Genomic DNA, 27,432 nt, shown 5'->3' with positions numbered 1-27,432 from the left:
TGGTGCGCACAGTGAGCTCCAGCACGGAGCCAACACAGGAGTTGGGTTCTGCATGTTTCAGAAGTCCAGCCGGACGGCATGAAGACCTCAAATGGGCAGGGGAATGCACCAAAGACAAGAGACAAGAGACCAAAAATCACCAAAATTCCCCAAAATATTCCAAATACACCAACACCAAAATACTCCGACACTGATAGGCAGGAGTTTAGTCCTCAAATAGGGGGCTAGATTACTGATAGACCGCAGGTGCGTCAGTCTGTGGCAGGAGCATGGCTCCACTACGCCCCCTGCAGAAAAAAACAAACAACCCGGAACCCTGGACCCCAACAATAATTCAATCAGGACAAACCAAAGCAACTTGAAGCAGTATTAATGATTACAACAACTTAACGTGCTGTCATTAAATTATTTTGATGTAATTAAATTACTCTCTTGCAACAAGTATACTGCACATTCTACATCACCGACATGTTTGTGGCATGGGTGTGGTAGGACCTAAAAGCAGCAGAATTCGGGAACAGTTTATAAGGAACTTTAATGATCGAGTCACAGATAACAGCATATAGTTAATGGCAAAGGGCCTGCAGAATGGGAGGCAGAAACACCACACCGCCACAGAAAGGGGTAGGTCTGAACACACATAGGCCACACTCTTAGTTGCCTGGACCCTTACCGTACGGCTGAGAGAAATCGCGCAATGAAAAATGGAGGATTTGAACACTGCAGATGCGAGAGACGACGTGACTGCAGTGTTAGTGCTCGTCGGGTACATGAGTTACTGTACAGTACTTGCTAATGATTATCTAGTGGAACTATTTCGAAATCGCCCCCAATGATATCGACCAAGCGGGATGTATATTACGGCGTTCTTAGATCTTTATTAGGTTAGAGAGAGCAAAATGGCAGCCCTGCGTACAGCCAAGCAAGTTTTGAGGAGAGAGTTAAAGCTTCGTGTCGCAGCTTTGACTGACGAAGAAAAGCTGCGCCAATCTCATGTCCTGTCACACAAGGTACGACAAAGTTAACTAGTCGCCCAGCTAGTTTAACATTAATCTGTCGTATCTAGTTCCTGGGCATCGTGCTAATGCGGCATTGCCTGCGAGTTTTTAAACTGGTTGGATAACTTCGTACAGTTGGAATACATGTTATTACCAGTAGTAATAATATAATAATTCTGGACCTCCCAGCACATAATTTCGTTAAGTATTAAAAGCCAGGGTCAAACTCTTTTTCCCAGATCGAGAAAATGAACGTCTCCGTCCTAGACTCATGTTATACTGCATCTCTGATTGAATGGGGTGCTCATTACGTCGATCGCGGCGTGAAATTAAGAAGGGGGGGGGGATCACTTGATTCATATACAGGGCAGCCAGTTAGATTACAACTGAATTTGACATTCAGGTGACCAATCAAGCGCAAACAACAGCGCTAAATGCAGCAGAATTTACGATGTCAGCCTATCAGCAGTCCCGTTACTTGATTGACCTTTAGGTCACCGCTCATGCGCAGACAATGGCGCTAAGCTATTCAGCTAATTACCTCTGATTTTAAGCCAATTAGTTAATTATTATGCGTGTTTTGCAATATTGGCTCATTCGGTTATGAAAGGTACATCAACATACATTGTACATACAAAGAATCCTCAGTACATTTGAAAATAATTAGATGTTTGGCATTTTTGTGGTGGGTAGATCATTTTGTAAGTAGCTCGCATGCTGAAAAAAATGCACAGATTTGTTCTGAGCAATATGGATTCATGTAGTTATGCGAGGTACACCAACATATATGGATCATATAAAGAATTCTCAATATATTTATGAATAAATGTATGTTTTGCAAATTTATACTAGGTAGATCTTCTTGACTTGGTCATCTGAAAAGTAGCTTGCATGCTGAAAAAGTGTGGGCACCTCTGATATACACTAAATAATAATATAGAATGATGCAAATAAAACCATATTCCTCTAATAGACAGGTATATGTTTATTGGTGTCACTCATTGAGTGACGGTATGCATGTCTACAAAGTTATTTGATCATTTGATATAAACTATGCAAAATAATAAAATAAAAAACAATGCTAGAAACCAGAGGCTGTGATAAAATCCCCAAGTACTCGCTGATTTATTGATTAAATTGTATCCATTTTTTTCCTGCATATTCATAAATATAGCGATTCCATCACTGGTCATAATCACATGCTTTGATAATGTCACACATTCCACTTAATTTTCCTTTTTTATGTTTTTTTCCCCCAGCTTTTCAAACACCCTAAGTATGTGTCCTGTAAGCGGATTGCAGTATTTCTCAGCATGAAAGATGAAGTGTGCACGAAGGAAATCATCAAAGATGTATTTAAACGAGGAAAAAGCTGTTTCATTCCCAGATATGAGATGAACAGTAATCACATGGATATGTTGAAACTCAACAGTCTGAATGAAATGGAAACGCTGCCTCTGACGTCTTGGAACATCCGACAACCTGCAGGAAATGACAGCAGCAGAGAGGACGCGCTGGCTACAGGTAGCCAGCAGAAACATACATAGAGGCTTTTTATCTATTGCACATACATTTAAATGCTGATGGTATAACATGAAAAAGATGTTAAGAAAAATATCAGGTACACTATTACTCTTAGTTTTAGGGCAAATTATTATTGTAAAATACTCCATTAGTATTTTACATTTGCTTAGCTTTGTGTTTCAGATTTGTCTGATTGTTGCCTTATAATAAACCAACCTGATTACGGCCTAAAGCAACATCTGTCCAGGATTTTATCACCTCCTTTATCACCTCTTTTTGCGCCACCCTAATGGATGAATAATCTGATGGGTCTTCACGAGCAGATCAAGGACATGTATGGTCATCAAGACATGGAGTAGCTTTGTGCTTAGCTATTTTTCATGCAGGTTCATTGTCTTTAAACATTTAGTGAAAATTGAGCACCATTAATGACACCTACAAGATGTTAGCAATCTTCAACACATTTTCTTCTTGCTCAGGTAAATAACATCTTGTTAACTAGTCCAAATGAAAGAATAAGACAAAAGAAGTGTTCTTGAACAATGAAGGAATACTTTAGCAATTTTTCCTTTTTCCCTCAGGAGAGGGGATTCATTTTAAAAGCAATCACATGCCAATCAAAGTATTTAGAATCATGTGACCTAACACATGACCTATCGTGTTAGACCATGTGTTACCATGTGTAAATTACTTGTCTTTTCAGGATGAATATTATTGTTTTTGTTATTAGTATTTTATCAATTGTCAAATCCATGGACTTTAATTGTTAATGAAACTATTTGCTAATTTTCCAGGTGGCCTCGACCTGATCTTGATGCCGGGCCTCGGTTTTGACCGGTCAGGAAGGCGTCTTGGAAGAGGGAAGGGGTTCTATGATAATTATCTGGAGCGCTGCATCACACAATCACGTGGAAAACCTTACACCATTGCTGTGGCCTTCAAAGAGCAGCTGTGTCAGGAAATTCCCGTTGATGACCACGATATGCTCATAGATGAAGTTTTGTATGAGGATGATGATCATATTGATCAGGAGTGATGATTATTTCACTCAAAGCTATATCTCACCATGTCCCAATGAGCCAATACTTTCATTCAGTAGTATTTCTTCCATAATATTTTCAAAGATTCTACAAACAACTTAAATGAGAATAATATTTCTTTTCTGTAATAAACTGTGGCTAGAAAAGTTCCTGGCTTTCTGCATTCATTTGTCTTACATGTGATCTGATCATGGAACCAAGTACCTGACCAACACCAAATTTGATATGGGATGGTTGTAATATTGGTGATAAAAATAAATTGGACCCGTTTGAACAACCCTCTAAATTTAAGATTTTAAAAATCAAACATCATTACCCAAATCTCATAACTTACATAAGTGGCCAATTCTCCAAAAGCTGAAGAAAATCAAAATGATCCGTAACATCCAGGGGTGCAGATCGGATTTTTTGTTGGGGCGGACCTCCGCAAATGATTCTCTAACTCCAACTCTATTTTTGTGTAATTTGGGCTCTAAGTTTATAGTCTTGTGCTAGTTTACCTATCATACAGTATAAAGAGCAGTGAGAACACAGAGCCCATACTATCATGCAGCCAGGTATACCTGCCATATCATGGTTTTGAAATGCCATTGTTCACTTTATGAGTAACTATTTTTTTTGGCAAAACCTAAGGGTCAAGTTGATTTGGCTTTGAATGTCATTCCCATGTCTTCTTCCTCCCTGTGTTGCCTCCTGTTCTGTCCTTGTGTTTTCCTTCTGTCTTACTTAAGGTAAGAGCAAATGCCATTTATTAATGCCAGACATTAGGCTACTCAACCTTACAATATGGCTATCTGGGGAAGGCATCAGGCCCATGAAGATAATTATTTTATCTTGTTAGCATCTTTTATCTTATTACCATGTGTTATACTATATGTTTTTGTTTCATGTTACAGGTAGTTTAGAAGTTAGGGATATTATATAATCTTTAGTAGGAATACACATAAGCAAGTCAGTTAACCCTTCCTTGACATGAATACTGTTTAGACAGTTGGAGCCAGGCAGACAGGAAATAGTAGACCCCCATCGTAAAATATGACAGCATAATTTACAGGTGATTGATAAGTTCCTGCACAGGAATATGACCTCTGATCTGGCCATTTGGGAAGACAATAGAGAAGAAGGACTGCACCAACACCAAATAAGGCAGGAAGAAGAAGATGAGGTCACCCAAGAAGAAGGACTAGATTGGACTAAATTAGCATCAATAATTTATATATGTCTTTCTATATAAACTGGGCCAAGGGATAGTTAGGTTGTCAGACTTCATGCCCTGGCAATGGACTCTGTTATTGTAGGGTTATGAACTGGCCCGGGGCTCTGTAATATTTGTATCTTGAATTGGTTCTATTGTTAAATACATTTTGAAATTGGCAACATTTGTTTACTTGAAGTCTTCATTCAAAGAACATGCGGATTGGCAGTGACAGCAAATTTTTTTTGAGATATTTCTGAATTCTTCTCATTTTTGCACCATTGCTGATTTCTGTTGTTTTTTGTATGTCTTGTTTAATGTCTGTTTGAATGTGTGCTTTATATTATATCCTCATATGTTCTACGAGATCTACTTTTTCGCCTATCCGCGCATGCGCACATTTTGGCGGTCTTGTTCCGGGTACCTATTGGGTGCTGACCGAACGTACCGACAGTTCCACCTCTGGCAGTCTGTTTAACATCCTCCGAGCAGGGTGTGCTCCGTCAGCTTAACAAAGTTTGATTTTTTCGCCCGGCCTTACAGTTTAGTGTGCTTCGCGTTCTCTATACACTCCCTACATACGTTTGGGGTCCATGGAACAAGAAGATGACGAGACTGGAACGAAAAATTCAAATGTCGCGGTCGATTCGGAGTCCTGCGTTACTGTCGCCCTTCCAGAAGTCCGATTGGGTATGTCCATAATCACTCAACGCCTGTTTTTGTTGACAGAACTTTTCCTCGTATTTAGTCGGTAATTAATATAACGCGTCAGTAGTTTAAAAGTTAACGTAGACATTTTAAGACTGTACAATATAGTAAAACTGCGTTGATGATTTCAGGCCCACATGTAGAGCAGACCTCGAAGGCGATCTGGTATATCAACAATGTTGTGCCAAGCCAGAGTTGAACAAAACATTTAGCAATGTCTGGTTGGACCTGGTGCTGGAAGTAGAGTGTGCCTGTTAAATGAGATGAGTCCAAACAGTAAATGCAGACATGAAAACACTAACATGCTGAAAGTTTCTCCACAATAGCCCTGTTCCAGAATGACGAGGAAGAGAGTGACCGAGTTTTGGGGGACAATGACAATGGAGAATTAAACATTCTGCCAAAGGCTCTACAGAGATGTGAACATCATGGAAGTGTAAATTCAAAACTTCCTGAAACTTTCCAGACCAACCACCTGCTCTTCTATGAAAGATTCAAGGCCTACCAGGACTACATGCTTGGTAATTGAGACGCACGCTAAAACACTGTATACGTTCCAGACTTAAGCATGTAGGCAGTACTGAAGCATTCTATCTAGTTTGCATATTCAGCCTTCCTTCAGAATCCAGTAAGTCCAAGTATAAATCCAAATACAAGAAGTACAAATCACATACACTGAGATCTACATTGTCGATGGCATACTTGATTACAACTAGATAATGGCGTATAGATAATATACATCAGTTTTTATTAGACATTTGCCTATCATGAAAGTTAATTTAACTATAGTCCTCTTTTTATGATCATTTTAGGGAGGGAAAAAAATCCCATCCATGTGATTAAAAAGTAAAACCATGAGCTTTGCTATCTGGTGTACTTTTTCCTTCCACGTCCAATTCTTAATGTTGTGCAACAATAGTCCACACATGAATTTTTTTCTAGGAGACTGCAAGCCATCTGAGGTGAAGGCCTTCACAGCTGACTATCTGGAGAAAGTATTGGAGCCATGTGATTGGCTGGCTGTGTGGTCTACTGATGTATTCAGTGTTCTGGTCGAAGTAAGTCTGGTCTTCTTCAGACATAAGGAACAACTAAGAATTGCTGGTCACATGAATGTCAGCGCCCAAAGTCACCCAACAAAAAGAAATGTACCGTAGTTATTTCTAGTGTAATACGGTGTGATGTTTGGGATGATGTAGTGCTACAGCAAATGGCCTATTTCAAATCCCTGAAGTTTTTTTATTATAAAAAATGTTGTACCTTACACAGCTGATCCCTACATACAGACAACATACATACGGTACTAGCAGTTTTAATGCAGAAATGATTTAAAATAGCTGCCTTAATGAAGTCTCCATGCTTTTCTTTTGAGATTGCCTACTTCTTGGGTTTATGTGTATGTTTCAGTGATAAAGATGCTGTTGTGCACATATTGAGCAATGCTCCACTTAATTTATAAAACTTTTGAACTGTTAAATATTAAAGTTACACCATTTTAAAGGCAGCAATGAACATCTAACAAACATGCTTGCCATACATTTGTTGTTGTTTTCACAATGTTAAAATGTCATGATTAATTTCAATAGCTTTTTGTGATTTCAGGTATGTAATGTTGAATTAAAGGATTTGAAGGCATGCGTGGAACTAGTGCTACCAATGCAGTGTGACACCAGAGGCTGTGAAATGACAGAGGAGGATATGAAGTCTTTATTGGAGGTTACTCAGTGTAAAGTCCCTCTGCAAGAGCTCCAGGTGGTCTACAATGAGTCTGGAGATTTTGATCAGACTGCCCTAGCCCTCGAGCACCTCAGGTGAGAATGTCTACACGTAGCGCTCTCTTTATCCAATGTACAGTATATTTAATCATAAACATATAGGTGATACATGTCCATACTTGATATTGATGCATGATACTGTCTTTCAATGTCTAGATTTTTTTATAAACATATTTGGAGGGAATGGGATGAAGAAGATGAAGATGATGATTTTGACTACTTTGTTCGTTGTGTGGAGCCTCGTCTCAGACTGTGAGGACAACAATTGTGTCAGTAACAAAGTGGTAATGTAGCTGCCAGTACAAAATAAGCTGTACCTTACCTGTGCATTTCCTCAGCTACTATGACATCTTGGAGGAAAGGGTTCCAGCAGGCCTTGTGGCAGAGTACCACTCCTTATTGGAAACATGCTCCCAGTGCTTCCAGCAGTTTGCAGTGCTACGCAGCAATCTGAGCGCTGACTCTGATTCAGAGCTGGACAACATCTCCATGGTTGAGGGCCTAAAACTTTATGACCAACTGGAAATGTTAACACGCAAGCTGCACATCATAGAAAATCCTCTTTTGAGGTAGGTGTCTGGATTCTTCTGCTTCATCTGTAGCAGCTTGTCTACCATAGCAATTTGTGCATATGCCTCCCCGCTGACAACAGCTATTATTAGAATAACTTGTTGATTTTATCAGATTATTTTTCAGTCTCTTGCTTATCCATTTATCAGAACTCCCTGTTTCCACTTGTTTCATTTAGTGGATTGGTACTCATCTCTGTAATTATATTTTATAATTATAATTATAATTAATATCTCTAAAATTTTGAATGAAGCCCTGTCATATTTATTGACTTTGATGTGGACACGCCTACCTTCTGAAGAGCGTTACCATTCTGGGCAGCTGTTCTGGGCAGGTTTTTACCAAGGAGATTTTTACACTAGACCTTTTAGCATTGCTGATGTCACCAGTGCTTTCATCATTTATTAATGAATTTAGCAGAGGTGATTTGGCCCCACATAATGTTTTATTTCCTCTCTGATGTGTTTCTTTTGATTTTTCAGCCCAATGATGGCCTTCTTCAGTGATAATGGCAGCTCTTTGGGTTTCATATTGAGAGTTGATCTCAGATTTCCATCACAATACCTCACTTGAAATTAACTGTAGTTCATTTAAATGACATAATGAAGGAATGACACACCTTGTCATATAGGAACTGCAGCCAATTCTACAATTAATTTTGGTTTTCTACACCTAATCCATTCACCTGATTGGGATATAAATAAATTAAAGCAGATTAAAGCAGAAAGTGTGCACATTCAAATGTATGCTTCAAATCAATTGTGGTACTCAACAGCAAATTGAAAATTGTTTAAATGTCCAAATATTCACAGATAGGACAGGAAGTAAAACAAGAGCATCCTGTCCATTGTTGCATATTGATGATATTTAATGACATTCCAGATATGTGCTGGCTTACAAAGGAAACTCCAGGCAACAGTGTATGCAGGGCCGTGGGCCTAGGGAATCAGGCATGATGGTGGTCCATATAGTTACAGCTTCGTGCAACACGCTTTTGCTCCAGTCACTCCTTAATGACAGGCTTATACCTCTGTGCTCTGCAGAAGATACTGAAATTCAGGTTAGTACAACACACTGGGGTGGTAAAGTCCAATGTACAAACATTCTCGGTCTCATCCCAACTTCTGTCCACTACACTACTGAGACAGAAAACAAACTGCATGCCTTTGTGGTGCTTTTGGAAACTGACAAAGGTTGTTAATTACTGAGAGGGGAAATGTTGCTTCAGCAGCACTGTCGATATCCGCAGGAAATTTGTGCACATTTAATGAATGTCTTTTTCCTAACTGTAACTGGGTTTATGCTCTTTTAATCTTGTTCAGTTCCATAGAGACCCAGTATCAGCAGTGGATTCATGTTGCCAAGGTGACACGGTCATTATTCTGCCAGGGCTCTACAGTGTCAACAACTCCATCTTTCTACCAGATTCCATTACTGTAGAAGGTGAAGAACCAATTTAGCTTTTTACAAATTGGTGGTGATACAAATAAGAGTTGTGTTAACATGGTAACAATATTGTTGCTTGGTCTAGTAATATTCTGTCAAGCAGACTATTACTATCTTTTAGTACAGTTTTCTTTTGGATTGTGTGCTGAAATCTAGATTGTATTTTTATTTTAAATAAATTGCAATTCATTTGTTCAATCCATTGGCTCGAAAAGGTAAATTGCTTATATCCTTGATGTGCAATCTTGCAGAATATTGAACAATTAAATAAGTCTGGTGTCATTTTACCATCTACCACATTGCCTTTTGTACAGGGTTTGGGCTTCCTGATGAAGTCGTAATCGAGAAGAAAGATAAAGGAGACTCATTTATAGAGTCCACAGGAGCTGATGTCAGACTGTCCAACATCAAATTTATTCAACGCGATGCAATTGAGGGAATTCTGTGTGAGTATACTCTATGTGCATCAACAAGAGAGAGAGAAAACTAAATGTAATTCCTGCAAATATCATCTCTTCATAGGTGTTCGACAGGGGCGCCTCTGCATGGAAAACTGTGTGCTGCAGTGTGAGACCACTGGAGTTATTGTACGAACATCAGCCCATCTCATCATGAAGATGTGTGACCTGTATGGCTCTAAAGTGAGTATAGCCAAGACACTTGATACAGTACATACAAATTGGCTGATACATATTCTACTATATGGAAAACTATCTGTTCATGTATATTGCCATCTTCAAATGCAGCATAAGAATTTAGAATTTGTACACATATTTGCAAATGGGTACCGGTATTTAAATATATTTAGTATACAGATCCTTGTCACCTGTCAGTACCAGCACCAACTGATTTAAGCCATCACTGTGCGTCAGGGCCATCTTGTAGCATGGATCAGTATAGCAATGGTGCAATCATATTCTTTCCCAAATATCATATAGGCAAATATACAATAATTAAGATGCTGTACAGCCTGAACTGTAACTGACTATTTATATTTGCTAATTTTGAAATTTATTTTAGCAAAATACTCTTAACATGTTACATAGAAACATGTATTTGTAAACAGTTTTACTACAATGCCCCATAGTTAGTTTTTTAATGTAAATGTGAAAACAGACGTGATCTGTCATAGTGATGTTGTTGTTGGCAGGGGGCTGGTGTAGAGATTTATCCTGGCAGCGTGTGCACTTTGATCGGTAATGGCATTCATCACTGTAAAGATGGCGTCCTTATTAAGGTATGACCAGATAAAACAACCCTCTATGTCAATGTTAGTATCAAAACTATATTTGAAGCTAGCTCTTCCATTTTACTCACTACTAGTTATCCATCATTTACAGTACTGAATTGATTAAACATTGTGATTTTCTTTACATCACATTTCTTAAAACAAATGCATCTTCTATGGGCAAAGGAAAAAAAAAAGTCTTTGACATTAATGGAGACACATTGATCTCCCTTCAGCAGCATGTTTATGTGCATATGTATTCTGCTTCATATAAAGCTTTGACAAGAAAATAAACTAAAAAGTACACCTTTTTTATAACATGTCTGCTGTGTGCAGGAATTCATTGATCACCTTGATATGATGCCCTCCATCACAATGGAAAACAATGTGATCCATAACAATGAAGGGTACGGTGTGATTGTGGTGAAACCCAATAATGAAGAAAGGAAAGCTGGAGATGCAAGTGAAGGTATGTGGAGGTCAGCTTGTAATGTTAAATTAGGACACATAGAGTTGTTCACACATCAAATCTGGCCAATCAAACAGCAGTGAATTGTTGACTTGCTGACTGTGCTCTTCACCATCAGAATCAAAGCAGATCAGCAATGGATCAACACCCATCGAGTCTAATTCAGCAGAGAAGAAAGACAGCACAGATGACAGTGTTGCCTCCACCGTTGGAAAAAAGTGGCAGTTTAATCGTCAGCTGAACCCAAACAAAGAGGTTACCTGTGTGCAAGCTGTTCAGGATCTGATGGGGGATCACATCTTTGTTTCCATCCAGGGAAACCAGTTCAGACGCAATGGCCTAAGTGATTTTGGCACCTTTTTCTTTTGACAAGATTAGATATTTGGAGTTACGCTGACTTTTTATTTTTCCAGAATGAGCAAAGGTTTCATCCTGTTTCAAATTGATTATTGGGCACGTTGCATGCATGAGTTCAGGACATCACTGCAATGATGAATATACTGCATTTCTTACTTTTAACTGATACTTAACTTTTAATGCACTGTTTATTACTCACTTTGGATCTTAATTTAGTGGTCCATTGTCTTGTTCTGACCAAAGTGCATCGCTGATTCTCAAATGTTCTGAAGTTCCACTTGTCTTTCTTTTCACAATGTACTTTTTTTTTTTTACTTGAAGGACGTATAGTCAAACATACTGTATATAGGATATAAAACCTTGGAATGTTAAGAATAAATTAAAATTTTAATGAGTCAAATGTACATGTGTGTGTGTGTGTGTGTGTAACCAAGGTTGAATTTGACATCTACATAATTAGAACTTTGGTTTTTCATTTGACTTTAAATGTCAAAGTCAGTTATCCAAACCGAGCTTAAACAATCAATCTTTATTTATATAGCGTCTTATACAATCAAAATTGTTTCAATGCGCTTTCCAGAATCCCAGGGCTTAACCTCAGACAAGCAACAGTGGCAAGGAAAAACTCCCCTTTAACAGGAAGAAACCTTGAGCATGACCCAGTGGGGGGGGTGAAAGAGGCCTGTCAGGTGATCATGTTTCCGGACCCCGGCAGCCTTGGCCTATAGCAGCACAGCTAAGATGTTAACCTAATGATTAGACAACCCCCTAAGTATGATAATTTGTCTGTCTATGATAGTAACTGGAACTACAGAATTAGTAACAATAAGCTTTTTCAACGAGGTAGGTTTTAAGCCTAATCTTAAAAGTAGCGATGGAGTCAGCCTCCCGTACCTGGACAGGGAGCTGGTTCCATAGCAGGGGGGCCTGGTAGCTAAATGCTCGGCCCCCCATTCTACTCCTAGAAACTCTGGGAACCACAAGTAGACCAGCATTATGAGAGCGGAGCGGTCTATTGGGCTGATAAGCTCCTCCAGGTAGGATTGGAGCTAGGCCTTTTGAGGACCTTGTAGGTCAAAAGAAGGGTTTTAAAAATTATTCTAAATTTAACGGGCAGCCAATGAAGAGACGCCATTACAGGAGTTACATAACTCCTTTTGTCAATGCCTGTCAGAACTCTGGCTGCAGCATTTTGGATCAACTGGAGACTTCTTAAAGAGTTGTTTGGACACCCTGATAATAAAGAATTACAATAGTCCAGCCTGGAAGTAACAAATGCAGGGACTAACTTTTCAGCATCATGCCGCGTCAGTAGCTTCCTAATCTTTGTGATGTTCCTCAGGTGAAAAAAGGCACTTCTAGAGACTAATTTAATGTGTGAGTGGAAGGAGAGATTTTGATCAAAAGTTACTCCTAGATTCCTCACAGAGAGACTAGATGTTAATGAGATACCATCTAGAGTGATCATGTGATCTAATCTATCCCTGAGAGATTAAGATTAACAAGATTAACAAGAACAAGATTAAGGCACAACAAAACTTTTATTTAAATGAACAATGTGAGATGTGTACAAATACATCTTGTCTATGTGAAAATGTACTTAGACTTGATATCAATGTAGAGGAATGGATCAAAAATATGAGTGCAACAATCAGGAAAAATTCCAAATAAGGCAAGGTGTCATGATTTGAAGCAATGAATAATGGATATACAGCTCATTACCCTCAAAATATCGCTATACTTCATAAACAAAAGACCTGGTAAGCTGTTTTATTGCTCTATTTAAACAAATAACGAATAATGTACGATGGAAACAGTTGGAAAAGGTATGGCAGATTTCTTCTTAGTCTTGGTTACTGCTCAGTTGGCTTTGTGCTTTCTCCTCAGGACTCACCATTTCATTACTAATAGCAGCATATCTTGTCCCATGGAACTGACGCAAATGAATCTAAAAGAAAAGAAAAAAAAAACGCAAGTTTTTTACTGTCAGTTAAATATACGTATATATAGTTGTTCGTTACATTTTGCATTGAATCATGGAATACAATGAATGCACTACATAGGCTACAGCAGGAGTGCTCACATTTTTTCAGCATGCGAGCCACTTACAAAATGACCAAGTCAAAATGATCTACCCACCACAAAAATGCAAAACATTAACTATTTTCAAATGTATTGAGGATTCTTTGTATGTACAATGTATGTTGATGTACCTTGCATAACCGAATGAGCGAATATTGCAAATCACACATAATAATTAACTATTAACATTTTTTTGTAATTGTCTGAGTTTACCGGTACTTTGATGACTTGCACTGAATTGAATCAGCCAGGGATGCATAGTCCGGACAGTAGCTGCTGACAGCCAGCCTCAAGCACACTTCCAAATGTTCATCAGTCATGGTGGAACGGTATTTGGACTTGATAATCTTCATGTACTTAATAATCTTTAACGCAAATGACATCGTGAAAAAAAGTCCACCTCCCATTCCGTATGAAAGTGATATGTTTTTGTCTTCTTACTTGGTCCCGCTCCCTCATTCATTTTGATGACCATAAGCTTTAGCGATAGCTTAAAATCAGAGGTAATTCGCTGAATAACTTAGCGCTTAGTGCCGTTGTTTGCGCATGAGCGGTGACCTAAAGGTCAAAATTCAGTTGTCATCTGACTGGTTGTACTGGGACTGCTGATAGGCTGACATCGTAAGTTCTGCTGCACTTAGCGCCGTTGTTTGCACTTGATTGGTCACCTGAATGTCAAATTCAGTTGTCATCTAACTGGCTGCCCTGTATATCAATCAAGTGACGGGATGAATGATAGGCTGATATTCTTTAATGTCACGCCGCGATCGACCAGTACTACCTCCGCGATCGACTGGTAGATCGCGATCGACGTAATGAGCACCCCTGGGCTTCAGTGATCCTCCCTTAACATAGGGACACCCTACTGAGTGCATTATTTAGGCCCTAAATTTTAGCGTTTAAGGGTGGTTTATGGTGGTTTCAGACACAGGGGCCTGTGTCTGAAACCACCATACAGTAGAATATGTATCAGCCAACCAGTTTGTGATGTTTGTTTGGATATTTTCCTGTTGTGATGCCATTCTACTGACATAAATTCCATCCAAACAGTATGAGAACCATCACCTGTCAGGCCAGACAGAAAAATCCTGCCTTTCTCAGTGCACCTATCCAATTGTTTGTGCTCTCCTTGTCATGGAGAAGTACAAAAGGTAGATTAAAAATGATAGAAATTTGTTAGGGTTGCCTTTAACAGATTTACCACCGACCTGTACATAGAGGTTGACTTCAGCACTCCTGCACAGGTACGGAAAGTTTCCTCCTGTTTTCAGATGAGCTCTTCGAGCATTTGGAAACAGTTTATACATTTCTTCTTTTGCCTCCAGTGAAAGAGCACTCTGGTCAAACACCTTGACATTGGGAGGGAAACAACATTTGGTTACTTTATTGAACATTTGTGAATAGGTATTATTATTATTATTATTGAGAAAAAATATAACTTACATCAATAATCGTCACAGCAACATCTTTTATTTTGTGTGGTTCCACATAAGAGTTCTGACAGTTGAGCGTTAATCTTGATGCCAGCTCACTTTGGTTGAGAGTTTCTAACTGCAGCAATCACAAGAGATGGGGAAAAAAGCTATATATATATATATATATAATATTTAAGGTATTTTAGCATCATTCTAAGTGAAATTGTCTGATAAATTCCAGTTTTTAGAGAGTCTAATGTCAAGATGGATGCTGTGTTCGATGGTCCAACTGTAATAGACCTTAAAGTAATAAAGAAAATATACAATTTTTACCCAGGACAACAGTTTGTTAGATGTGAAAACACAGGATGCCCTGGTGAGCATAAATATAACAGCTGAATAATTTGCTTCTTAGATAGAATAAATTAAACAAAGCTTCAGCGCAGAGGTCTGTTCTATTAATCTTTACTCACATATATTGAATACTGAGAGGCTACAATTATGAATTAAAGGTATGAGGATTTAAACAATGATGAACTGTAGAGATGCCAAATGGTAAATTTTTTTTTTTTTTTTTTTTTAACAAATGTTATGCAACCACCTGAAGTATCCTCCTATTTACATTTACTAAGTCACTGTCATCCTGTTTTAAACTGTAGTGTTAATTTCTACAGTTAATTTAGGTTAAAGAGTTCTCACCAAACTGAAAGTTACGTCATGTACTTAAACCTCGTCTTTACATTGTGAAAAAGAAATGTCACCGCTGATATTGTACCACCCAGTGGGACTTAAGTTGAACTTGGATTAATGTTTATGCTGTCTTTTTTAAAGCATATGAAATCCTGAAATTTTGTCCACTTACTCGGTCCACCATAAAGTCGATTGCATCTGCCATTTTGGAGTCCAAAGGTCCTTTGGCAAAGTTTCGCAGAACAATCTTCTTCAACATGAATGCTGGCATTAGCCAGAAGCTGTTGAAGTTAAACATGAAAACAAAGATGAGCCCTGTGAGGAAATTCAGAGGCGAAATGAGGAATTTTACCTGTTTGCCGTCCATGTCTGATTGAAGATGGCGGTATCACTAAATGAATTACATAATATCAATGAATGCACTCTGGGAGACTTGTGTGTGTACTCTGCAAACTTCTGAGCCAAGAATCCACCCAGTGATGCCCCAAACAGATGAACCTGAAAGACAGAAGAAATCATGAAAGACTGCAGGCAGGACTGTCTTATAAAAGACTGAAACAGGAGTTGGCAGCAGCATGATGATGCTGTATAAGGTTTTTCCAAATGTGTATATGTACCACAGACAATGAAATCTATCAACTAAAGAAACATATAACAGACTTTTATCTTAGAAGTTGAACACAAAGTATTAGCACATGAATAGTCTGTATCCTATAGTGTTAGTCTAGTCATCTCTGTCCACTCCACACCTCACGTTAGAAACCTACATCTACTCATGGCAGACACTGTGGGTTTGTATTTATACAGAAAAATGGGGTTGGATTCTTTTAGATAAGAAATAGATAATGGAAAATAAAACACCAACTTTGTCCAGCTGAAGATAGTCAAGAAGTTTCCTGAAACCATCACAGAACTCCAGGAGATCCCAATACACTGGATATTGGAGCTGGAAATGCAGAGAAACCCATTAGGTATATTTCTTATGTTACTTTAGTTTGGCTACTACAAGTGGGTTTTTGTTATAGCTGACATATATCAGGTTAACAGCTTTTACTCTCACATAATCGAGAGAACAATTGACAATGAACCACGTCAATACATTTTAGTCCTTTAGCAGATATTTTTGTCCTAAGCAACTTACAGTGGTGAGACTAATGTCAATAAAATACTACTACTTACAGTCCTAAATTACATAGGTCAAGTTCAACTACCAACTAACAGAGCAAAGCTATGCAGAGGGAGTGATTAGGGATTTTAGCGCACACAGGGGAGAGGTAGTGAAGAGGTGAGTAGAGAGAGGAGAAAGATAAGTGCTGTGTGAAGGAAGCTCTGACAGAACTTGGGAGGTTGTTCCTATAGAGATGACTTTGCCAGACATTTAACACAGCTTGATGAGGAGCAACATTGATTGTTCAGTAAGAGGAAGCAACTCCAGCTAGTGCTCTGTAGGTCAGCATGTCATAAAAAAGATCAAATCAAATCATTTAAATCAATCATTTCAAATCATTATTAGCTATCAAATAATGGAATTTCTGATTTTGAGTCAGAGAATGGATAACAATGGATTAGTTAAGAGTAAACAAATTCCAAAATGTATCCATAGAAATCAAATGTTCTTTATTCATTATTGTGGCAGTGGTGAGATAAGTGTCTAAAGGCATAAGCCTTTAGTCGGGGGTTGTGCCAGACCTTAAAGCTGAGTCGAGCACATTGAAATGTTAGCACTGATTACATAAAATTAAACAAATAAATGCTTTTATATAGTTACTTATAAACTGGTTATAGATCAAGAAAATATAGAACAGAAGAAATTTTGAAGCTACAGTGTATTTTTGGGGTGTGAACACTCACCGAGATCACTCTGTAACCCCAGCCTGTCAATGCCAACATCTGGTGGAAGAACACTTCTGCTGTCCCACTGACTGGAGGAAGGAAAATTATGGGACACCTGACATTCTTTGGGCCAGCATCATATAGTGACCACACCTTACTGTCATCATCATCGACAATAATCTGTTGGAGACAAATAACACATCTATACACACCCTTGATTTTTACCAAATAATTAAGACAAAAATATATATCAGAAATGATCAGGGTGACCTAATTGTTCATACAATTAGTATTCTAATGTTTTCAGAACTTAGTCTATTTCATACTTTTATACTTGAAAATAAAAAAATGAAGCAGAAAATAAAGAACTGAATCAAATCATTATTTGCCTTTACTATCTTTTGCCTTCAAACAAACATCAATTCTTAGCCCCAAACCAATTTTCAGCCGAGCCTTGACTTCACCATCATCAAATCTGTCTGGGATTACATGAAGAAAGAGAAGAATCCCTTATAACTGCCCAGAGAAGGAGAGGAGATGTGAGGGTGGAAATGTCCTAGCAACTCTACAACAGGGCCACAGCTGATGCCCCAAGAGGAACTACACCCTGTAGTTCTGTAGTTACTTCTCCAAGATAATTTGAACAAATTGATGCCATTTTAAAAGGCAAATGTTGGTCACCAGATATTGATCTGATTCTTCATTCTCCCTACATTTTATGAGATGATGAGTGGAAGTTAACACTTCCATTCTTAAAAGCATCGTTAGTTTACACCATTTTCCCCCAAACGTGCAGTTTTATCTATTTATGTATATACGTGCGTGTTTTCACACACGTGCCTTGAGTCTCTGTATGCATTAACACCACTTCTATTACTATCTACCTTGTCTATAATTATCAAGGTCCAAAATGATGCTACTTACTCTCTTTAGTGGCACTGTGCTTCTAAACCAGTTATAGGCTGGAGACACTTTAATTTCCTCCATCTGAGGACACGAAAGCATATATTTACAAGCACTAAATTAAAAACAAGAATCTTAGGTTTAACTGCTAACTATTGGGTAAATGTGTGCGATAACGACAATATTTAACAGGCACTTCAATAAAAAAATGACGAAAACAATCTAAAACGTTCATTATTATCGTTAAACTTAGACGGTAGTGTATATTTGGTCACATGACTTCCGAAACACTTAAAAATTTCCGTCTACAAAGCAACTTCTTAATCTTAAATCGGACTCCATGTCCAAAAACCCTCAACAATTCACCGATCTTTACTGATATAGAGTTAGATCGAGAGGAATATTTAAGATGAAAACTCACTGTCACTACATGATCCGTCGCGGAAACACGATTTGTGGTGCGCATGCGCAAACCCCGCGTCTACATCCGCCTATCGAGGTCATTTACGGCGGATGTTTTTTTTTTTTTTTATCTCTTCAACAAAATCTGGCATAACATAGAAATACCGTCATACTTTCATCACATATGGAGAAAACAAAATACATATCTAACATATGAAATCACAAAATTAAATATGTCAGATTTTCATAAGCTGTCAAGGCTTGATTGATTTTAAAATGTTTATTTAACGTTTGTTTTGTTTGTTCATAAAACCGAGAACAAGGGTGACACTTCATGAATATGGATATTTGAATAAAGTGCTATAAATCATTTCTTGTTTTTCGTTTTGCCTTATGCCTTCATGTTTAAATGTCTCTAGTCCACCTTTGGCGGTTGAGGTTCCTTTTCAAAAATCCATTATTTGCTTCCTAAACCATTCTGGTATGGTTGCATTTAAAAGACAATTGTTCTTAATATCCAACTCACAAAAACTGTTTTATTGATGTAGCTTTGTCTCATAAAACCCGTTACAATATTGTTTAGTGTTTAAAAGATGTCTGGTTCTACTCCAGACTCTTTAGGATAATCATTTAAACAAGCTATCCTTTATAGTGGTACACAGATATGTAAGTGCTTCAATTTCGGTGATTAAAATGCATCCAAAATGGACATATCTCTGAGTAACCAGGAGTTGAGTCTAGGTTTACTTTTCTTTATGGCAGACATAATATTCAAGTTCTCTGGTTTTACAATCATTTGTCTTGGTCATTAAATATTTCACTACATTTTTCACTGGAATTCCATTTGAATCAATTGGTTGATGATTATGTCTTGAAATTAACACATGAAAGAAAAAAGTACAATCCTGATGCTTTAGTTTAGAAAATTGATCTATTATCAAATAGATCTGTCCTGCCCTTTGGAGGAGGCTTGTGGGACGATGAGCTAGTTGTTATAGTCAGGTGATTATTAATACTATTTAATAAATTTAAGGACTCAATGTCTGGACTACTTTTGAGGAAAAATAGCAAGTAGTGCTGCAACTAAAATAAATAGAGAAAACAAGGGCATCCCTGTCATATCCCACATCTAGTTGATCCTAGAGGAGAGAGACTGAACTATTAACATCCTTGTACATCTATTACTTTATTAAACTGCAGAAAAGACAAAATACTAATCGGAGTTTATTACAAACTGATGCGTATCCAAATAAGATGCATTTTAAGTGCATAAAAACCCGTAATTGACTCAAAGGCTGTTACCGAAACCACACAGCCTATTCACTACTCACGACATGGGGGACATGGATTGAGTGAACTACGTAGTGCACTCAGTTTCGGACAACGGCGTTATTTACGGCGCACGTAAAGTGACGTCATGGTGTCGCATAATAATTACGCACCGGTCGCCGGGAAAAGTGTCGGATGATGCAGTATTTCTTCATTTCTATTTTCTTTTACATTGATTGTTTATTGCATTTTATCTAAGGCATCTATTTGCGCAAATTTGTTTTGATCAAGTTTTTTTTCATTTTACATTGATTTCAATGTATAACGTCTTATGTTTTAGTTCGTGTAAAAATATCCCCGCGAGCGCACAAATTAGCACATGCGCAGAAGCGATATGGTTCAAATGAGTTTCCGGTTCCAGGTATGGCGACGTTGGATGACGTATAGGGGTTAGACGCGACCATTTTTAGAGCGATATTCTGTCACCGCAAACAACATGGATAACAGAAACCCATATGATTCGGTGGTCAATCAGCACACTTTTATGAATCATACTGGTAACGTGATGATACCATCGAGTGCAGCGTATGAAGCGACACAGTCGGACGGTGCCGCATTGAGAACATTTTGTCCTGATTATGAATGCCGTCCTGACGGATTTGTGCACGATGCTGCTGCTACATCTCATTCGGGATGGGACTTTCAAGGACTTTACTCATCATCTCAGTATTTTTGCCAGCCAATTGGGCATTTCTCCAACGCGGTGCCTCCTGCGCTGGGTAATACAAACAACGACAGGGACTTTTATCAAACGCATAACCAACAGTATAGATCCGCTTTCCAGACATCACCGTGTGTGCCATTTTCCAGTCCTAGACAGTGGGTTGAAGACCACGAACAGAGTTATGGAGCACGGGTAACTGCAGAGAATGATGCAGCTATGCAGAGGAAGCGCGATTTCCGATGGGTCAGATGTTTCTCTCGGAACACAGAAAAACCCTCTCATGTCCCACGGAAGCGAAAGAATTCAAAGTCTGATTTTAAACCGGTTCTATACACGGTGGCTCAGCTCGTCACGCAGCTGGATGCGGTCTGCAACACCCTCAGAACCAACGTGAGTGACGGTGATCTTTGGACGGTTTCTTACAACCAGGCATTACACATAAAGAAAGAACTAGAGGACAAATGCGCATTAATTGACTGTGGAGATTTCAAAGCCTGGAAAAGAAAGTTGCACCGCAACGCTGAGAGAAGAACCAGAAAACAACGGCATGATGCTGAAAAACGGAGGCTTGAACACATTTCTGAGAAAGAAGCTGTCATAGATGCGTGGAGGCTGCGTCACATCCGCGGTGTAGAGGAAAAGAAGAAGGTAAATATGGTCAAAATATGGTATATTTACATACGTGCAGAGTATTAGAAATGTAATTTGTGTTTCAGGAACGGGAGCTAAAGCTGGTTGCAGATGCCATTCTTTGTGAGGTGAGAAAGAAGCAGGCTGATGTGAAAAGAATGCAAGACATCTTGAGATCTCTGCAGAGACTGCACAAGTTGAGGAAAGAAGCTGCATTAAGAAAAGGTGACGATCTACATCAAACTTCAGCTTCCATCAATTTCTAGTTCATTAATCCTTTCTGTAAATGCTACACGCAGCTTTGTAGATAGATGCAAATCGATTAGTAATACTGAAGATGCAGAACAAAAGCTGAGGTGGTCTGTGGGTGCTCTCACTATGCATGCAGAGAAACCCAAAACTACACAAGAAAAGGGACCTCCAGACAGAGGAGAGCTAATTATTGCAACGATAGTTACTAATTCTATACACTGTCTTGCAAAAGTTTAGATACGATTAGTATGGACAATTAACCAGGTAGGAGATGAAATGTTTGCATTTGCATAAGATTACAGATGTTTTTTCTTTAAACAAGATCTTTTGTTTTTAAATCTTTAACATCATCAACTTCCTTCCCATAACTTCCTTAGGTTATGATTGCTTTCTTGTTGTCAAGCTTAAACCCCAACAATCATTTTAATTGTACTAAGGCAGTAATGTAAAATACGCATAAATGTGTCCTTTTTTATTATTCTCCTACATGTTTAGTTATTGCAGTTTTAATTACTGCAGCCTCATAGAGGAACAAAAGTAATGCTATTTTGGATTTCATTATGATAAATTTTACGACTTGACTTCTATTATTGGGAGAATAAGACACAATGAGAAATTCAGAGTTTACAAAAAATAGTTTAATCTGAGGGTTTATGGTTCAACTAGCTTCTAATGTCCATACAATAAATACTGTTCCACCTTTGAAATGAGAATGGGACATCTTGAACTCTTGACTAGTGAATATTTGCAGTTTTATTAGAGATGTTAAGATACAACAGTTGTCACATGCCTGCATTTTTAATCTAACATCAGAGCATGGGTAGTTGATGTTAACCTACTGTATGTGTTGATTTGGATGGTAGGTATTGTCATCGAGAGGAAATGTGAAGAAGCATTCAGCTGTCGATTAGATCAGCTGAATTCCGTGTTGAAGGTGAGGACATCAGTGTATGCCACAGAAGAGAAAGCCTTAAAGGTGATGATTGAAGGAGAACACGAAGAGGAGAAAAGAAGGGACCAAGAGAAGCAAATGAAAAAGAAGAAAGAGAAATTGCTGTTGAAGAAATGTATGTTGGATGCAGTTTTGTTTGGAGGTACAGTATGAATTTAGGTTGTTCATTCCTACTCAGTCCAGTAAAACATCAATTAATATATTTGATATTGTGTTCTTTTAATTCTAATCCATTGTTTGTTCAGCAGAATTTACCTCTGATGCAGCTCCCCAGCCTTTCATTGATTACTACAACCAGGCAGAATGCTCAGTCGGTTCCTTACTACAAATCAGGTTAAACATTATTTTTACTTTAATGCATATGAGAAAATGTTCGAATTCATTTTAATTCACCACACGCTTTTTTCTTCCAGGAGCGAGTGGGATATGTTTGTGGTTGCAGCAGATCATCCTGATGGATCTTCAATTCCACAAAACTGGATCATGCCAGATCAACCATCAGATGAAGCCTGGGCCTCTAGTCTGCACCTGGCAGACTCTGAGTGACATTGTACATGTATAAATATCTACATGCCTACAGAAATGCACATATGTGCGCACACACCTCTGTATATGTATGTATGTATGTATGTGTTTGTGTGTGTGTATGTATATGTATATATATATATATATATTTGAACACGGAGATAAGAGCTGCTTCTTAGTCATATACATACATACACACCGTATCTTGTTTAGTTGATTTGATACAGTTCGAAATAAAAATAAGAAGACGCACTATGTTGTACATTTTTATTACATCCACATTTGATTCAATACTTCTGCTTGTTTATTATTGAAGACATTTTGCATTTACAAGACTGTTTTTACACATTCATAATTAGAAACAATTATTTTGTTGTGCAAGCAGGCTCAAAACAAATACCGATCAAATTACATATTCAATTAACTTAGGGCAGCATTTCCAAGAAATTTTGAGTTAATTTTCTTGCTCAAGGGCAATGTCAAACAGCAACTTTCCAGTCTAAAGAGTCACCCTGCTGCTGAGGTGATGCAGCAGAGTTTTCCTGGATGGCTGATGGTGGGTTTTTGCACCAAATGTGAATTGAATTGTTTTGTTAATCATTTTATATGGTCAGAGGCCATGATGCGTTAGAAAGCGAAAGTTAAAAAAATAATGCAAAACATCTAGTGCAGGGGTGTCCAAACTTTTTTCACCGAGGGCCAAATACATAAAAATATAGGAGGGGCTGGGCCACTTACTAGAAATTAGGTATATAGCCTTAACTTTAGTGTATTAAAGTCAGAAAAATCAATTAAAAGTGGTCAAATATGTTATATTGTTGAATATAATTAAAGACAAAACTGCCTTCATCACAGCTTTCCATAAATGCATCTTTATTGAGTTATTCAGAAAAAGCTTTGGTAGCTCATTCCCAGAACAGCAGCCTCAGATTTCTTCTTAGAAGATTTACAGTACAGAGAAAAAACAATAAAGGGGAAAATGGAACTGGTAGATTTCAAGCTTGTTATTTAAGTTATTAGGCTTAGGAGCACACCTAATAACGTTCACTTGAAATGGTTATCAACATTAACAGACTGAACTGGACGTGCGTATAAATTTAGTAAATTATTCTGGTGTGTATCAGCTGGGTATGTAAATCGGGCCATCAAGCTGTGGTCCTGATCTGACGCCACTTGTGCCAAAAATCTGGACAAATGTCACTTGATCAAGGAGCAAATCTGCATCGGATGAGATGAGCTGCTTTTGTGTGTGCAGTGTGTGCGCTGTACACAGCGGTGTGTACACTGTGTGTTAACCAGAAAAATGCTTATTACAAAGTGATGCGCAAAAGCAGGGTTTTCCTTTTTAGTGGAGTAACTGCCTTGATGCCAACAGTAGCTTCCCCTGGTGTTAAAACTAAGAAGTCCAATACACTCAAGCAAAAGTTGAAGTACGGGCCATATTCTATTCTATTTATAAAATGTCTTGCGGGCCAATTAAAAATGGACGAAGGGCCACAGTTGGCCCGCGGGGCCGTAGTTTGGTCACCCCTGATCTAGTGGGTAGTTGAAATGGCAACATTCATCCTCAACACCTTCCCCTGATAATCATCCATCCATCCATCCATCCTCTACCGCTTATCCGAGGTCTCTTCTTAGGCGGGGGCAGCAGCCTAAGAAGAGAAGCCCAGACTTCCCTCTCCCCAGCTACTTCTTCCAGCTCATCTGGGGGGATCCCCAGGCGTTCCCAGACCAGTCGAGAGACATAGTCTCTCCAACGTGTCCTGGGTCTTCCCGGGGGTCTCCTACCGGAGGGACATGCCCTGAACATCTCACCAGGGAGGCACCCAGGGGGCATCCTAACTAGGTGCCAAGCCACCTCATCTGGCTCCTCTCAACGCGGAGGATCAGCGGCTCTACTCCAAGCTCCTCCCGGATGGCAGAGTTTCTCACCCTATCTCTAAGGGAGAGCCCATCCACCCTACTGAGGAAGCTCATTTCAGCCGCTTGTACCCGTGATCTTGTTCTTTCGGTCATTACCCAAAGCTCATGCCATAGGTGAGGGTAGGAACGAAGATCGACTGGTAAATCGAGAGCTTCGCCTTTTGGCTCAGCTCTCTCTTCACCACTACGGACAGGTGCAATCTGCCTGTCGATCTCCTGCTCCATTCTTCCCTCACTAGTGAACAAGACCCCGAGGTACTTGAACTCCTCCACTTGGGGCAGGATCTCCTCCTTGACCCGGAGAAGGCACTCCACCTTTTTCCGGTTGAGAACCATGACCTTGGATTTGGATGTGCTGATTTTCATCCCAGCCGCTTCACATGCGGCGGCAAACCGATCCAGTGATTGTTGGAGGTCATGTGCTGATGATGCCAACAGATTCAGATTCAGATTCAGATTCAGATTCAGATTCAGGTCCTTTATTGTCCCACACGGGGAAATTTACAGTGCAACAACAGCAGAACACGCAGAGAAAAATAAGATAAAATCGAATAGAATAGAATTTGGAATATACAAAGAGGACGTATATTTACAATGATCCAGGTAAATGGATACTCGGCCTCTGTATACCTGTACATAGTACAGAGGGTGAATACAATATACATATCAGAATATATAATATTCAGATTGTGTTAGCGGATGTTATGTTTATTGTGCAGTTTGACAGCAGCCGGCAGGGAAGATCTGCGATAACTCTCCTTCACACAGTGAGGGTGAAGCAGCCGCTCACTGAAGGAGCTGCCCAGTGCTGTCAGGGTGTCCTGTAGGGGGTGGGACGTGTTGTTCAACATGGATGACAGCTTAGCCATCATCCTCCCGTTTCCCACCACCTCCACCGAGTCCAGGGGACATCCCAGGACAGAGCTGTCCCTCCTTACCAGTCTGTCCATCCTCTTCCTGTCCCTGTCCGTGATGCTACTGGATCAGCAGACAATCCCATAGAAGATGGCTGATCCCACCACAGAGTCATAGAAAGTCCTCAGGAGTGGTCCCTGCACTCCAAAAGACTTCAGCCTCCTGAGCAGGAACAGTCTGCTATTGCCCTTCTTGACAAGGGCATCTGTGTTGTGTGTCCAGTCCAGGTTATTGTTTAGGTGAACACCCAGGTACTTGTACGACTCCACCACGTCAACATCCGTTCCCAGGATGTTCACTGGTGCAGGCGGGGGGTTGTTACGCCTGCGGAAATCCACCACCAGCTCCTTGGTTTTGCCAGCGTTGATCTGGAGATTGTTCTGCAGGCTCCAGTCCACAAAGTCCTGAATAAGTTCTCTGTACTCCGTATCGTCCCCATCAGTGATGAGGCCGACAGCAGCAGAGTCGTCAGAGAACTTCTGGAGGTGACATGAAGATGTACTGTATGAAAAGTCTGCGGTGTAGAGGGTGAACAGGAAAGGAGCCAGAACTGTTCCCTGCGGGACACCAGTGCTGCAGAGAAGCCGATCTGACTCGGAGCCCTTCACCCTCACAAACTGTGGTCTTTGTGTGAGGTATTCCAAAATCCATGTTGTGAGGTGGTGATCCACCCCAGCTACCTGCAGTTTGTTCCCCAGCAGCTGGGCTGGATGGTGTTGAACGCACTGGAGAAATCAAAAAACATGATCCTCACAGTGCTTCCAGCCTTCTCCAGGTGAGTGAGGGAGGTGTGGAGGAGGTAGATGACGGCATCATCTACCCTGATGCTCGGCTGGTAGGCGAACTGTAGCGGGCCCATGAAGGAGCTCACCAGTGGGCGCAGGTGGGCGAGGATGAGTCTCTCCAGCGTCTTCATCAGATGAGATGTCAGAGCCACCGGCCTGTAGCTGTTGAGCTCCTTGGGGTGCGGTGTCTTTGGCACTGGGACGATGCAGGACGTATTCCATAGCTGTGGCACTATCCCCAGCTTCAGGCTCAGGTTGAACGTGTAACTGAAGATCCCACACAGCTGGTCTGCGCAGGACTTCAGGAGCCTGGAGCTGACGCCATCCAGACCCGTTGCTTTCCTGGCCCTGTTCTTCTTCAGGGCCTTCCTCACCTGGTGTGGTGTGAGGGACAGGCTGGAGCAGGGAGGTGTTGGTGGGGGGGATGGGCATGGGCCAGAGTGTGAAGTGTCGGGAATGTGTGGGCTGAAGTTCATGAGAGAGGGGGAGGGGGGACAGGACGAACAGTCTATTGGGGGCACAGACAGTGGCGGGGGCAGCAGCAGAGGAGACTGGGCTGGGGGAGGGGTGGGTACCTGATCAAATCTATTGAAAAACAAGTTCAGGTCGTTAGCCCACCCCCGGTCACCCACAGGTTGGGACTTCTGCTCCTTGAAGCCCGAGGTGGTCTTCAGTCCCTTCCATACGCCACAGATGTTGTTCTGTTGCAGCTGGTTTTCCATCTTCCTCCTGTAGTTGTCCTTCTCCTGTCTGATCTTCCTCCTCAGTTCCCTCTGCACAGACTTCAGCTCTTCCTTGTCTCCAGACACAAAAGCCCTCTTC

The 27,432-nt window shown here is 39.9% G+C and overlaps 4 protein-coding genes across 7 annotated transcripts; 3 read left to right on the top strand and 1 right to left on the bottom strand.

Moving 5' to 3' along the window:
* The first annotated feature begins 348 nt into the window (after positions 1-348).
* On the top strand, positions 349-3,711 carry mthfs (5,10-methenyltetrahydrofolate synthetase (5-formyltetrahydrofolate cyclo-ligase)). 3 transcript variants are annotated; one of them, XM_011609588.2, is made up of 3 exons: positions 349-624; positions 2,258-2,522; positions 3,317-3,711. In XM_011609588.2, the coding sequence occupies exons 1-3, from the start codon at positions 589-591 to the stop codon at positions 3,556-3,558; spliced, it is 543 nt and encodes a 180-aa protein (XP_011607890.1). In that variant the 5' UTR covers positions 349-588; the 3' UTR covers positions 3,559-3,711. The 3 variants fall into 3 exon arrangements, with proteins under 3 accessions (XP_011607890.1, XP_029701514.1, XP_003969522.1); XM_029845654.1 differs by lacking the exon at positions 349-624 and adding an exon at positions 644-766; XM_003969473.3 differs by lacking the exon at positions 349-624 and adding an exon at positions 788-1,010.
* Positions 3,712-5,175: 1,464 nt separating this feature from the next.
* On the top strand, positions 5,176-11,714 carry shcbp1 (SHC SH2-domain binding protein 1). The gene is made up of 13 exons (XM_011609587.2): positions 5,176-5,447; positions 5,792-5,986; positions 6,408-6,523; positions 7,068-7,276; positions 7,397-7,492; positions 7,579-7,809; positions 8,693-8,870; positions 9,133-9,253; positions 9,571-9,702; positions 9,779-9,897; positions 10,407-10,493; positions 10,821-10,953; positions 11,072-11,714. The coding sequence occupies exons 1-13, from the start codon at positions 5,351-5,353 to the stop codon at positions 11,320-11,322; spliced, it is 1,965 nt and encodes a 654-aa protein (XP_011607889.2). The 5' UTR covers positions 5,176-5,350; the 3' UTR covers positions 11,323-11,714.
* A 1,118-nt stretch (positions 11,715-12,832) lies between these two features.
* On the bottom strand, positions 12,833-18,767 carry spg21 (SPG21 abhydrolase domain containing, maspardin). The gene is made up of 9 exons (XM_011609586.2): positions 18,655-18,767; positions 18,255-18,317; positions 17,349-17,510; positions 16,363-16,443; positions 15,850-15,995; positions 15,670-15,778; positions 14,836-14,943; positions 14,601-14,741; positions 12,833-13,258 (listed from the first exon to the last, which is right to left on the bottom strand). Exons 1-9 carry the CDS (start codon positions 18,697-18,699, stop codon positions 13,154-13,156), a joined length of 960 nt encoding a protein of 319 aa, XP_011607888.1. The 5' UTR covers positions 18,700-18,767; the 3' UTR covers positions 12,833-13,153.
* Positions 18,768-20,255: 1,488 nt separating this feature from the next.
* Positions 20,256-23,239, top strand: pdcd7 (programmed cell death 7). Of its 2 annotated transcripts, none has more exons than XM_029845964.1 (5): positions 20,256-21,276; positions 21,345-21,483; positions 22,374-22,604; positions 22,708-22,795; positions 22,876-23,239. In XM_029845964.1, the coding sequence occupies exons 1-5, from the start codon at positions 20,401-20,403 to the stop codon at positions 23,006-23,008; spliced, it is 1,467 nt and encodes a 488-aa protein (XP_029701824.1). In that variant the 5' UTR covers positions 20,256-20,400; the 3' UTR covers positions 23,009-23,239. The 2 variants fall into 2 exon arrangements, with proteins under 2 accessions (XP_029701824.1, XP_011607887.2); XM_011609585.2 differs by having other exon boundaries at positions 20,281-21,276; positions 22,711-22,795.
* Positions 23,240-27,432: the final 4,193 nt, after the last annotated feature.

Source organism: Takifugu rubripes, chromosome 13 (genome assembly GCF_901000725.2).
Source record: "Takifugu rubripes chromosome 13, fTakRub1.2, whole genome shotgun sequence".
NCBI classification, from domain to species: Eukaryota; Metazoa; Chordata; class Actinopteri; order Tetraodontiformes; family Tetraodontidae; genus Takifugu; species Takifugu rubripes.
This window is presented reverse-complemented; position numbering and strand designations above follow the sequence as displayed.

Bases quoted from the DNA above. Each gene is read 5' to 3' on its own strand.
- spg21 (XM_011609586.2), bottom strand. From the start codon at position 18,699: ATGCGCACCACAAATCGTGTTTCCGCGACGGATCATGTAGTGACA. The intron at 17,511-18,254 runs GTAAGTAGCATC...TGTCTCCAACAG, and splicing joins GCACAGTGCCACTAAAGAGA to ATTATTGTCGATGATGATGA. The intron at 15,996-16,362 runs GTTGGTGTTTTA...TCTGTCTTTCAG, and splicing joins ACTATCTTCAGCTGGACAAA to GTTCATCTGTTTGGGGCATC.
- shcbp1 (XM_011609587.2), top strand. From the start codon at position 5,351: ATGGAACAAGAAGATGACGAGACTGGAACGAAAAATTCAAATGTCGCG. The intron at 5,448-5,791 runs GTATGTCCATAA...TCTCCACAATAG, and splicing joins CCTTCCAGAAGTCCGATTGG to CCCTGTTCCAGAATGACGAG. The intron at 7,493-7,578 runs GTGAGGACAACA...GCATTTCCTCAG, and splicing joins GTGGAGCCTCGTCTCAGACT to CTACTATGACATCTTGGAGG.
- pdcd7 (XM_029845964.1), top strand. From the start codon at position 20,401: ATGGATAACAGAAACCCATATGATTCGGTGGTCAATCAGCACACTTTT. The intron at 21,277-21,344 runs GTAAATATGGTC...TTTGTGTTTCAG, and splicing joins GTGTAGAGGAAAAGAAGAAG to GAACGGGAGCTAAAGCTGGT. The intron at 21,484-22,373 runs GTGACGATCTAC...TTTGGATGGTAG, and splicing joins AGAAGCTGCATTAAGAAAAG to GTATTGTCATCGAGAGGAAA.
- mthfs (XM_003969473.3), top strand. From the start codon at position 900: ATGGCAGCCCTGCGTACAGCCAAGCAAGTTTTGAGGAGAGAGTTAAAG. The intron at 1,011-2,257 runs GTACGACAAAGT...TTTTTCCCCCAG, and splicing joins CTCATGTCCTGTCACACAAG to CTTTTCAAACACCCTAAGTA. The intron at 2,523-3,316 runs GTAGCCAGCAGA...CTAATTTTCCAG, and splicing joins AGAGGACGCGCTGGCTACAG to GTGGCCTCGACCTGATCTTG.